This window comes from Phaenicophaeus curvirostris, chromosome 7 (assembly GCF_032191515.1).
Source record: "Phaenicophaeus curvirostris isolate KB17595 chromosome 7, BPBGC_Pcur_1.0, whole genome shotgun sequence".
In the NCBI taxonomy this organism is placed as follows: Eukaryota; Metazoa; Chordata; class Aves; order Cuculiformes; family Cuculidae; genus Phaenicophaeus; species Phaenicophaeus curvirostris.
Window position 1 is genome coordinate 3921767 of NC_091398.1, and position 13374 is coordinate 3935140.

General features: G+C 43.0%; 1 protein-coding gene across 2 annotated transcripts in view; it reads left to right on the forward strand.

Moving 5' to 3' along the window:
• The window catches only part of UBE2F (ubiquitin conjugating enzyme E2 F (putative)), an 80133-nt gene that overhangs the window by 23542 nt on the left and 43217 nt on the right, over positions 1-13374 (forward strand). For both annotated transcript variants that reach the window (XM_069860636.1, XM_069860637.1), the window contains 2 exons: positions 4347-4417; positions 10802-10859. In XM_069860636.1, coding sequence (XP_069716737.1) covers positions 4347-4417; positions 10802-10859 — 129 coding nt within the window. The remainder of the gene's footprint in view (positions 1-4346; positions 4418-10801; positions 10860-13374) is intronic.

A 13374-nucleotide genomic window follows, 5' to 3' on the forward strand; every position in this document is an offset into this window, starting at 1 on the left:
TAAGGTGTTCACCTAAACAACACTGCTGCAGGAAAGTTGTTTCTTATCCGTTAATGAGAGAGCTGAATGTTAATTTTGGTCTGGGCTTTTTTGATTTTCAATTGCTATAATTAAAAAAATCTTGTTGTTGGTTATGATTCCCTGCTTAGCTCTGGAAGAAAATTTGCAGCAGATGTTAATTAGAGATTTTTCAATTCTGAGCACCTGTCATTCAACACAAAAGTTAAAAGATTTGCCTCTGTGCAACGTAGAATAAAATGTCGTGGGTTGAATATTGGTCTGTGGTCACATTATTAATGAAAATTTATACATTCACAAATATTGAGACAGTTATGCTGAGGCTGTGGTTTGTTTTCTGCCAGGCAAAATAAGATTGAAACAGGTGATGGCAGTTGTAAGAGACTGAATCTTTTTGCTGCCTCAAACCACCTGTTTTCCTGCCCCAAGCCACTTGTTTTCTACTGCAGCAGAGGCAGTGTCCTATAATCCTTCAACCTTACCCCACTCTTGCAAGCAGCTCAGCTGCACGGAGAATTCCTGCTGGCTCCTTGCAGGAGTGCTGAATGTGTTGGTGGCAGGAGTGAAAACACCGGGCAAGACCAGCGAGTCATCATAGCCTTAGCCCAGAGCATGAATCCATTTTCTAACTAATCCTTTTAGCCTACAGGAAAAAAAGCGCACCTGTTTTTAAAGCTACAAAGTGCATAATTTATACTATGTAGTTTCTGTAATGGAATCCTGTAATTTGGCTGCTGCCAAAGCCCTGCATGTTTGCTGCTCCTCTGGGGAATTCTTTCTTTTCCCTTCATTTCTTTTAAGAAGGCATTCAGCTTCTCTACTGGGAAAAGTAGCAGTTGTGTAGGATGATGGCATATCAGAAGAGTATAAGTAACTATAATTAAAGAGGAAAACCTTGTCAGACTGTGCTGTGGACAGCAGCTGTGGCATAGACCTCTGCCCAGGGAGTAATGCTCTGGAGGCCGATTCGTTAAGCAGTGGGTCTGTGCACACAGGGAATAACGGGTCCTTGTGCTTTAGGTGTGACTGACAGGGGTGTACTCTGACTTTTAGCACTGGGGCTAAAAAATATCCTTAATGCTAGGACTCAAGAGCCTAAAATCTGGGGGGCCCGTGGTTTGCAGCATAGGTGCTTTGGAGCAAGTGCTGCTGTCAGGCGCACCCACTTATTTGTGAGCAATGCAGGCAGCTGGTTAGGACTTTGTGGTCTCAAGATGCACCGGTGGAGATTTAGGTTGGATATTAGGAGGAATTTCTTTACTGAAAGGGTTGTCAGGCACTGGCAGAGGCTGCCAGGGAGGTGGTTGAGTCCCCATCCCTGAAGATGTTTAAAAGATGAGTAGGTGTTGTACTTGGGGATGTGGTCTAGTGGTGCACTTAGCAGGGCTGGAGCAATGGTTGGACTCAATGATCTTAAAGGTCTTTTCCAAATAAAACCATTCTGTGATAATCTAAGCCCTGTACCACACAGCTGCCGTACTCAGTATTGGGAATTTTTATTCTGATTATCTGTAAGGCAATAAAGTGTTACATGGATTCTTCCACTGTATCCAGGACTAACTGAACCTTTTGAAGCTGTTTGAGGTCTGGATAATTGTCGAAGCATGCCAGCTTGAGAACTGGAAAGGTCTCCTATTTTTAATCAGTTACTGGAGGCATGAGGATGGTTCAGGTGTGTTTGTGCTACAGGGGAAGCAGTAATTTGCATTGCCCTGCTCCTATGCGAAGGAAGGACTTTTTTAACAATATTTGATTTATGAGATAGCCTGTGGACTGTTTGATGGTGATGGGATGCTGTGTCAGAACAGAAAGCCGGTACTGGTACAGGTGTTGCAGAGAATCATGAGAAGAAAGCTGGAGCAGGGTTAGTTAATTCTCATGCCTCCTCAAACTACCATTGTGTTGGAGATTTAGAACCTGTTGGTAAATCTGTCCCTTGCCATTTTACAGCATTATACTTGTTAGGAAACCATTCATGAGCTTTTGTGTAAAGCAAACAGAACTTTGTTAGTGTTTGTGCTTACAAAGACTGCCAGGAACATTGCTGCCCATGAAACATCAGAGGAAGGTGTGAAACAGCAAGGAAGACATTTAACGGAGGCCATGGCGAATGCCTTTGGCACTGAGTGCAGCTGCCTGACTTCTGTGTCTGCAGCATCTGTTCCCCAAGCACCGCTTTTGTGGTTGACTGGCTGCCCAGAAATAGGGGTCAGGGGGAGATGGCAGAAAAAAAGCAATCAAAACTAATCTGGTGACTGAGAGGTTAATTGATTTTAAGAAACAAGTAAATAAACTCCCATCTTTTCTATCTTGAGCTACAGCTGGTGAAATAATGGACACTACGAGACTGGTGCTTTAAGGAACAGAACCTGAATAATAATAATAATAATCATCATCATCATACTAAGTCACTGACAATAACAACCAACAGTATAATTGTTATTATGTCGCTGACTTCCAGGAGGGAATGAAAGGCCTGGAGCACCTCCACTATGAAGATAGGCTGAGAGAGTTGGGGTTGTTCAGCTTGGAGAAGGCTCTGGGGAGACCTTATTGCAGCAGGGTGGGGTGTAACTGGATGGGCTTTGAGGTCCTCTTTTATGATTCTGCATTCCAAAAAGTGCAGCTGATGAAAAGCTGTACTCCTAGAAACGTTCTAAGCTTGAGTAAAAAGTTTGAGACTGTTTTGTGTGTGCCATTTAATTTTCAGTTGCTGTGCCTTGAGTTATTGGACAAACAGGAAATAAGAGTGGAGAAAAGGCAATGTCTACATTATACGTGGCAGAATTATTGTGGCAATAGGTGTTTCTTCTTTTAGTGCCGGACAGCTCAGTAGCGAACATATTTTCTTATCTCTTTTTCCAAGGATCCTTAGTTATAAGAGTGTTTCGCCATAAAGAAAGTGGGGAAGTTGAGAGCAAAGCGATGGGGCAAACGCATCCTGCTGTTATGCAAATGCAGCTGTTGGAGCTGTTTTGACTCTTGTCTGGAGACTTCATGGAGGAACATAGCTCCACATCCATAACAAGTGATTTAATTGAAGTTATGAAAGGTAACGGTCTGTGCTGATAGATTCCAGTAGACTTGCTACAAGAAATCATCTGCTTGATTGAAAGCTGCGAAGTGTAATTTGGAAAGTGCGGATGGAACAACATGCTGTTGCTAAGCTACCAGGATTTTTATGACCCACTCTTTATTTACTTTATTTACCAGAGCAAATGAGACTGTATTTTAAGAATCTGGATTATTAAATGGTGAGACTGCACTGCTGCACCTTGAATCTTGTGTGCAGTTTTGGGCTCTTCGCTACAAGAAGGACATCGAGGGTCTGGTGTGTCCAGAGGAGGGGAACGGAGCTGGGGAAGGGGCTGGAGAAAAAAGTCGTATGAGAGAAGGCTGAGAGAATTGGGGTTGTTTAGCCTGGAGAAAAGGAGGCTGAGGGGAGACCTCATCACTGCCTGCAACTCCCAGAAAGGAGGTTGTAGCGAGGTGGGTGCTGGTCTCTTCTCCCAAGTGACAAGTGATAGGACGAGAGGAAATGGCCCTAAGTTGCACCAGGGTGGGTTCAGGTTGGAAATCAGGAGTCCCCATTCCTGGAGGCGTTTAAAAGACAGGTAGATGAGGTGCTCAGGGATCTGGTTTAGGTACTGTTCAGGTGTGGTTGAACTCAGTGATCTCAACGGTCTTTTCCAACCAAATGATTTTATGATTCTGTGATTTCAAACTCCCTATGGAATGCGGAGATCTGGTGATCATGCCTGAAAATAAATTTGGTGGCTTTTTATATTAGTGCCTTACGTTTGGCTGTGATGCACCTTCTTGATGCTTCTTGTGATACTTGCTGCTCCAGTGTGAACAGGCTCTTCTGCCGTTAAAAGAATCTGGTCTTTTTGATGTAGTCACTGTCATTGCATCCTCTGCTGGTTTTTAACAAACCCTGCCTTGGATAAGCCTTGGGGTAAAACAGTAGTTGTCTGTGTTAAATTGTTGTCTCACTGCTTAAGTGTTAAGAAACAGAATGATTTGGAACGTTTTCTTTCCTTTGAAGGAGATGGGAGAAGAGAGAAGGTTTTCTTGGCTTTCTTTAAAGAAAGTTATGTTTTCCTAAGAAAAAGTGGAATACCAGCCCAGCTTTTGTCAAGAGCTGAGAGGAGTTAATTCGGAAGAGAAATCTGATGGGTCTCCTGGAGGTTGTTATCGGTGTCTTTATCATACAAACCTGGGCTGTGAATATCAAATAAGTTTGCCTTTTTCAGTTCTGTGACTTGTAACAATGATAGGGTTTCATTTTAAGGGATAACACTGTAATTTGTTTTCTCTTCTGGCAGCCTCCGAAGGTGAAGTGCTTGACAAGAATCTGGCATCCGAACATTACAGAGACGGGAGAAATCTGCCTAAGGTAGCACCAGCATTCTGTGTTTTTTAACCTTGGTGGCTTAGCTGTGTTGTAAAACATTGCACGTTATTTTCATGCCAGCATTGCTTTCAACAGATTCTGCAAATTATTGGCATGTGACCGTTAGGAACTTAGAATTATTGGAAGTATTGTTCTTGCTATTCCATAGAGACCATGTAGAGCCTGGCTTTTCAGGTTCAGACTTAACATTTTGTTCTGTTTGGGGTATAAATGGAAACTCCAGCTTAAATGAAGCTTGGTTGTATTTCTCCCTCCATAAAAGAGGCCTTGAAGGGGGCTCAAGGCTTTACTTGTTTGATGCCTGAATGTGTTAAGTGCTCAAAAACTGTTTATATTTTGAAAAGGAAGGAAAAAGTGTTCCTTAAACTTTGAGAGGAACTATTTTATATTTGCCATTTGTTCTCTTAACATTTAATATCCACCATAAGACATGTTCCAATTACTACAAAACAGGGCTGGGGGAGCATAAGTCAAAATAGGAAGCCCAAAGGCTTTACTTTACAGGTGACAGCTTGTCTGAGGTGTTTTTTGCTTCATAGTAAACGTTTCCTCTTCAAAATCAGTTTCTGAAACTTTGCAATTTCAGCATTTCATCATGAATTGGTGGTGCAATTGGCCAGAAACCAAACATAAACACAAATGAGAAGCACCACTGTCATTTTTCAAGTTAATGGGACATAAAAAAAAAGGTAGATGAAGCAGAAGCAGGGAGTATAAGTGAGATTGAAAGCTGTTCTGAAAATCCAAACCGGTTACCACCATGTGTAGCAAATTAGTGCTTAAAAAGCAGCTAATTTTTTCCTGTAGGTTTAATTTTTCCTTAAGATTTTTACCACTCTAGGGCAATCTGTCACACTTCACGAACAGGTCAGGCTCAGCTGGTGGCAGATAGAGAGCTGATATTAAGGTTTTTAGCCGTAGTGGTCTCCACACTTCATGGAGGGTCATATTAATTGAAGGTTGGTAGAAACCAGCCTGAGGAGGCTGCAGTGTGGTCCTGGTGCTCGACAGTCCCAGCAGGAGCACACAGCGAGGGCTGGTGCCTGTCAGTTTTACCTCACTCGGGGGTCAGAGGGTTTAAAATCACTAGAAAGCGTTCTAAATCCTCTGAGACTCCCTAAAAACCTAGTTGTGCCCAGTCATTTGGAGCTGTGTGCCGGTGGTACAGGAAGGTGGGTTTGGCAAATACAAATTGCTGCTTGTCGTGCATTTGCCAGACCTGTAGTGTCTCAATGCCTCCTGGGACTGCTGCGTTTTACACAGCTGGACTGTTCACTGAGCAGAAGAGAAAGCTATTTGAGGATTGTACTTTTACATAAGTTTAAGTTCCACCAGAGTCCCTGTGGCTCAGACAGCGGAGAAAGGTGAGGCGCTTTGAGTCAAATAGTGCAAGGGAAGGAGCGAATAGGTTAACCGTTCAGAACCAGGAAACAAGAAGAACTAAACACCAAAGGATAGCGAAGAGTTTCAGCTCTGACTACAGTGCAGCATCTTCTGAGATCAAATAAAGCCTTGCATTCTTGCAGATATTTCAGTGTTTCTTGTCTTTTAAATGGCTTTAATTACGAAAGATGAATGTAGTGTCGGAACATCGTAATTGTAATGAAATGAAGTCGATTTTTCAGCATCTGCAGTGGAACATCAGCTTTATTTGATTGTCAGATCCTTTAACACATCCAACCTTCGAGATGTCTTACTGTTTAGATGGAAAAGCTAAAATAGCTTAGATTGCTTTATGCCTGTTATGGAGAATGCACTCTCTATGTAGTACCTGCAATCAGCGTATTGGTCTCTGCTTGAAAATAGCTTCAGTTATTTTTAAAACCAGAAAAAAAATCCCTGTCAGTATTTTTCCCAGCTGTCTTTTACTACACATCTCTCATGCTGTGATAAGGCATTGGTTTGGTAATCGTCCCTGAACTAAAACATACCAAATAGTTAAACTTTTGGTCAAGGGTGATAGTTTTGGGCAGGAAGAGTGTTGTTTCTTTGTGCTTCATAGATTGCAGTTACTTTAGACCATATTAATTAGTTGTAGCATGTACTTATGAATCTTGCCTCCACTGCACAGGTGGATAGAAAACATAAAGATACCCAGAGAGCAGGTGTTTGCTTACTACAGGCTCCAGTTGACTCCTGTTTAGAGCAATATCTAATGTGCATCACTGACTATTTTTCTTCATCCCCCAATTGCCGCAATCTCTGCCTGAGGTGTTTTTTTTCTCCTTGACCACATAAGCTTTCAGAATCGTTTAATCACTCAAAAATTTCCCTGTTTTTCTGCTGCACGGTGAGGTGGTCAGTGTCGGATGCAACTGTCTCAGGAATAGGTGGTATTTGTTAGGGTTTGGTTGCTCCATGATGCAGTGTTGAAGGTTGCTGGAGGAGAAGTGTTCAGAGACTGCTGAATTCTATCATCTGCTGTAGCTCAGTGTTGTGATGTCCCCAGTTATAAAAGCTGATCTAAGTTTATCTCTAATTTCTGTTCCTCAGTGCTGTTGCCAGTCTCTTCAGCCGTGCCAGTGTGGAAACAAAAAGCTCTTTAGGCAGACTTTCCACACGGATTGCCCCCTGCATCCAGTCTGTAGCCTCCAGACTGGCTGCACTGGCGGTGCTGGGTTGAGCAGGGAGATGAGGGAGAGAATAACCTCTGTAACATGTCCCTGCTGGTAAGGGAGGGATTCTGAAGGAGATTTACAGCTTTTTAGTTCAAACTCCCCTTGAATGATACTTTCTGTTTGCAAAAGGGAGGCAGAAGTTTTGTTGGATATGGCGTTTTATGGTGATTAATATGAGACTCATGTTGATTCATCTGAGATCATTACATAAAGCAGATTTTTTTTTTCCTGGACTGGTCTCCCCATTACGGTAATTCTTGGTCATTTAAACTGTAAATCATGTCAGCTGGTCTCTGAGAAAATTTTAAGCTTGTGAGAGCCATGCAGTTCCCAGTTCAGTAGATGTTTTTGCAAGGTCTCTTTAGGATGCTGTGTGTTTGGAAAGAAAAAAAAATCCTCAAAGCCTTTCTCCATGGAGGAATTACTCATGGAATGAGAAGATATTTATGGGGAAAAAAAAGGCTGAGAAGCTGACTGGCTCACATTAGTGGCTGTTTTGGTTACTGTAGGTTCAGAAATAGTGATTTTGCAGTCTTCTCATAGGAACTTTGGTATAAGGGTTTGAAATCACGTTCTGGGAGGTTTCCTTAGGTATGAACACTGGTTGTTAAGGAGCGGTTATCACTTTCAGTCCCACTGTGCCTGAGGACAGTCTTGGATTTTCATAGAATCATAAAGTGGTTTTGGTTGGAAGGGACCTTCCACCCATCCAGTTCCACCTCTCTGCCATGGGCAGGGACACCTCCCACTGGATCAGGTTGCTCCAAGCCCCATCCAACCTGGTGTTTTCTCAGACCCTACTACAGCTGAAGACAAAGCAAATGGGGAACTGCGTTATTGTCCTTCCCCCTTCCTGGTGAAGTTCCTGGCTGCGTCTTCCCCAAGGTGTGCACTCACTCACCTGCTTCAGTCATCTGAAATGCTGCAGAAATTGCACAGTTGGTTTACCCCTGTCTTTCCTTCTGCAAATTCATTCTTGGGCAACACAAGGAAAACTTCTGAAGGTTTATTCCATCTGGATAAGACCAGATGAGTTTTCTGGGACTCCTGTTAGAGACAGCAAAGTCCTGGCAATTTGAGAATTGGCACTTAAAGAGGTTTTTCTGCCCATCAGGTGTCCTGAACCCCTGGTAAAACAGTGGCTTTTGTGGTGGTCCTGGCAGCTCATCAAAGGCAGCTTCTTGAAGCACTGAATCTCTGCTGGTTGTGCTGTCTGAGAACTTCCTAGCAGCCCAGCTGCTCTGTGACAGCAGGATCTGAGGATAACAGGTCTTTGAGCAGAAGCTACATGCAGGTGCTTGTTCATCCACTAAACTGGTTCCATGGTGTGTTTTCTGTATTTCTGCTCATTTAGGTGTTCATTCTGCTATTTGTGTGTATGATGTTCTGAGAGCCAATCCCTATCCAGAGCTCCAGCTGTCTGGCAGTTATATCTAGGTCATGCCCACCGAGAGCAAGAGATGCAGTTTCTCTAGATACCCTGTGCTAGGAGAAGATTTTGATTAGGGGCCTGATCATAAAATCACTATTTTTTGTTGGAAAAGACCTTTAAGATCATAGAGTTTAATCATTGATCCAGCCCTACTAAGTCCACCACCAGCCCATGTCCCCAAGCACATCATCTGCTCATCTTTTAAATCCCTCCAAGGTTGGGGACTCAACCACCTTCCTGGGCAGCCTCTGCCAACGCTTGCATGTGATCCCCTTGATGATTCCTAGTCTGTAGGAAGCAAGTGGATGCTGCTCTAAAAATTAATTACATCAGCAAATGAGAAATATCAGGGGAAGGGATATATGTGCATCCTTGTTGCTTTTCTGCTCTTGAAGAGATATGATGTCTCCTCTCATGTCCGGGCTGCTGATGTCTCCAGCTGGAGATGTGCCAGGAGTGCTCTGAGGCTCTGGGGAGCTGGAAGGATGTTAGTGAAGCTTAGCTGAAAAACTCGGGCACTTTGAGCTCTCTCAGTGGATATTTTTATGCCTTATTTTGTGTGTATTAATTATTCCTCCCTCTCAAGTTCGCAGTGAGGTATGCAAAGAGGTGGAGGGGAGAACTGTAGCAAAATGTTATGACAAACACACAAAGCAATCTAAAAAGTCCATTATTTGCTCCAAACTTGAAAATCCCGGCTCTTGCCTGTTCAGCAACACTTTTGGTTTTACTTTTGTACTGTGAACAATCGCAGCCACAAGATGCTATTTTTAATGCTCTTGAAATTAGTTTTGAGCAGCTCTAGTGGTAATGGTATATTTTGTCTTTTTAAAGGCACATTAGCAGCACAGTTAAGATGGAATAGCCTTGTTCACTGTCTTCCTCCTGTTCCTAGCATCTCTACATTGAGCAAGGACTAATGCTAGTCGTACTGTGTTTCTTTGGCTTAAAACCTCGGCGCATTCAGTAAATAACTATGGATAGACTGTATGGTCCAGTCATCAACTGTAACTTAAAAAATGGCTTCATACACTTCATCCTGAAAGTTGGTAATGCCTGATAGTGTAAGACTGTTTCACTTTAACCCTGTCATTTCAGTAGCAGAAGCTGATGGTGACGATGAATTTTCGTGCTTTGTTATTTTGCTGTCCGAGTTTTCACTTCTAGATAGCTGCTTAATGGATTGTGAACTGGCACATCAAGTTTTCCAGACTCTTTGTTTCTCATTCAAATTATGACTTTGCCTTCCCCAAATGCAAGCAAGGATTCAGCTCACTTCTCACTTATGCTCTGGTCTCCAGTATTTTTACCTCTCACGACTGCTGATGCTTTGACCTGTAAGTCCAGAAATGCCTGACCGACTGATTACACCTCAATTATTTCAACTTGTGAATAGGTCAACAGCATCACTGGCTTAATGTGTAGTGTAATATGCAGGTCATATAAAATTGCTATGCTCTATGCATGGGAAGCCTGTCTTATGCATTTATATCAGTATATCCATATGCATTTATATTAATATATTAATACATATCTATATTAAAATTGAAGAGTGTGTATTATAGCCTATAAGGAACTTTTTCCTCCTGTAAGCAACCTCTCGTGCCCAGAGTAGTCTCCATCGTGCTTTCCAAGTGGGGGATGTTTGATGATGGGTTTGTCTGTAAAGCCTGGCAGCCTAAGTCCATGCAGCTGACCTGCTGGAAGGGGACCGCAAGGCCCTGCCACTTGGCTTTCCAGTAGCTCCAGGTGCAGCTGCTCATGCTACAGAACCTTCCTGAGCAGACAGGCCAAAACTGTTTCACTTTCTATCCCTGCATTCAAGAAGCTGAAGCCCTCCTCTCACAGAAGAGAGGGTGGTAATCTGCTTTCTTGCCAGCCCACCAAAAATACTCTTGTTTGGGTTGAAGTGGGTACATTTGGTGAGGGGTCATTCTCTGAGCCTCTCTCTTCACCAGAGATAAACGTGTTCTGAACTGGAGCACGTGTCTGTGCTCAGGAGACAGTAAAGGTTCGATGTTGAGACTGTCGTGAGTGTTTCTGTCACAGTTATTTTGCTTGGTGAAAAGTATTCTGGGTTTTTTTGACAAAGCTTGAGCTCAGAGTGGGGAATCTGTACTGACACAATGTTGAGTGTGATTCAAGGAAAGCTTACTAACCTTTGTGCTTTAAAATCCCAGTACTAGATACAGAGCAAGCGATCTGTGATGCTTGTGTTGCAATTACTTCTTAAGTGCTTAATGTTTTCTAAGAAGATTCTGACAAAGGCTGTTTAACGCGAAGTTGCACTGTATAATATGTGTGTCTCTTTTCCAGTTTATTGAGAGAACATTCAATTGATGGCACTGGCTGGGCTCCAACTAGAACATTAAAGGTACTATTTCCTTTTAGATACATACGTCGAACTAGATATATCTCTTAAAATACTTTTATGGACTTGGAAGAAAACAGATAATGGGGTTTGCTCTAGAAACAACTGAGGGTTTTGTCTTCAAGTCTTGGTGGCAATACTGAAACAAATATGGTGCTAACTGATTCTAGGAATGCTTGCTAGCTTTAGTGTAGCTGCACAAATACTGATAAAAGGTTCTGTAGAATGGTACGGCTACAGGTGACCCTGAGGAACCTAGCTCAGTAAGACTGGTCTGCTTTTATACCCAGGCAACAAATACAAGAGCATGATGTGAGCAGGACTAACGGTAATCCATAACCCTTCTAGTTTCCGTTGTCTTCACATTCCTGATGAATCCCTATCCCATCTTCCTCTCCCTCCCCAAAGTTCCTCTGAGTGGAAGAACTTGGAAAAGTGAAAGGCAAGTTGCATTTGGGAGAAATGAAACACCGTGTGGAACAGAATCTGTGTACCTACTGCACCGTCCTGAGTTCTGTTTCATCCTTGGTGTTCAAAGTGGGGGAGCAGCGCATCCTCACTTAGGGGTTGCCTAAAGCAGGACACTTGTGGCTGTTTTAGTCACTCTAGCAGGGAGCTGCCTCCTCCCTTTAACCTTGCCTCAAGTGTCATTGCACCCGAGTCACTAAAGTGTAAGTGCGCCCTGGTCCCTGCGGTTGTGCCGCTGCGACTGGGATTGCAGGCTGGATCAGCGGTCGGTCCCCCCAGCCGGGCAGCAGTAACACCCTCAGTCATGGTTCTTGAATGCAAGTTTTATCCAATACTTCCTTTCCATTTTGGTGCTCTGAATGAGATCTGTGAATTTCTTCATCTGTAAAATGTCTCCATGAGTATCTGACTTTCTGCAAAGCAAAGTAGAATCAATGTGTGTAGTGTTTTGTGGGGTTTAAACACCCTTTCCCTATTTTTTTTCATCAGCTAGTATGGTTTTGGTTTGCCTCTGGGGTTTCTGTTTTCATATTAGGTTAATTCAAGACACTGACTGGGTAATTAAGTTAAACGGTTCTGTGCTTATCCCTGTATTTCATTCATTTTTGGATGACAAGTTTTAAGGTTCAGCTGTTGGAAAATTAGTACACAGATACTGCAACTGGACGAGAATGTGCATATGTTTTTATCTGCTCTCCTGGCTTTGCTCACGGTATCTGTCTCATAAAGATTAAAATCCTACTGCACATTAGAGCTCTGGGTGGGAATAACTTTTGACGTTATGTGTACTTATCTTCCTGTCCTCAGGGATGATGTATTAATCTTCTTTTCCATTTCACTTTTACATCAGTTCGCTAGTTGCATGTGATTAATTTCATAGATTAAACATCCTGGAGTCTCAGCTGCCATGAGGCTCAAATTGCTGAATATTATGAAGTATTTTAGGGTGTTTTTACCTTCGGTTAGGAAAAGAAACCTCTGAGACCCCAAACAAAAAAGCTCAGGAACCTTGTGGGTATTGAAAGAAAGATTCAGCCAGAGAGAAGGCAAGAGCAGCTAAACTTTAAAAAGAATAAAATGAATATCCCCTTTGGATTTTGTTTGTTCCCTATGGGTGCTGAAGCACCACAATGGCAAGCTCATGTTTTATAGCTTTAAAGAAGCCCACTCCAAAGAGCAAAGTTCTCGTTCCTTACTTTTTGCCTTCAAGGTCTCAAATTTACGTCAGATTGGGGATTTAGTGAGTGTCCTCTTGCTTGTCATGGAGTTGTTTCGTCCAGGTGCTTAGAGTCCAGTCTACACATGCTTCTGAGATGGAAAATCGGAGAATGGTTTGGGCTGGAAAGAACCTCAAAGCCCATCCAGTGGATCAGGCTGCTCAAAGCCCCATCCAACTTGGCCTTGGATACCTCCAGAGATCAGGCAGCCACGACTTCCCTGGGCATCCTGTAGCGGGGCGTCACCACCCTCAGAATGTGAAGAGTATGGAAAATATGGAGTTGTCCTGGTTTATTGGCAGTGTGGCCACACAGACAAGGTATCTGGCTTTGCATCAATAACTGTGGTGGGTACATTTTAACTACAGACCATGGAATTACATGGACTAGTGAGAGACCAGGAGCAAACCACAGTCAGGAGATGTGACCCAGGTTACTTTTATCTCTCGACATGCCACTAATCCAGCCTTCCTGAGACCTTTGTTTCCAGAAATTTTGGCATTGGAGATTGGCTCATGTGACAAGCAGAATACTGTGTGAATTTGCACAGTAGCACTGTGGGTAGTATCCAATCTTGGCCAATAATGGACTTGAAAGCCACTATTCCATATTTGACTCCTCAGTAATGTGAAGGCAGCCTGATTTTCTGGAGGAATAGCACCCAACTTTGTCCAATAAAAGATTCAAACACTGCTAAGACTTTTGATTTGAGAATGACCAGGTCGAATGAGTCTTTGAGCAGCCTGGTCCAGTGGGAGGTGTCCCTGCCCATAGCAGAGGGGTGGAACTGGATGGGCTTTGAGGTCCCTTCCAACCCAAACCATTCTGTGATA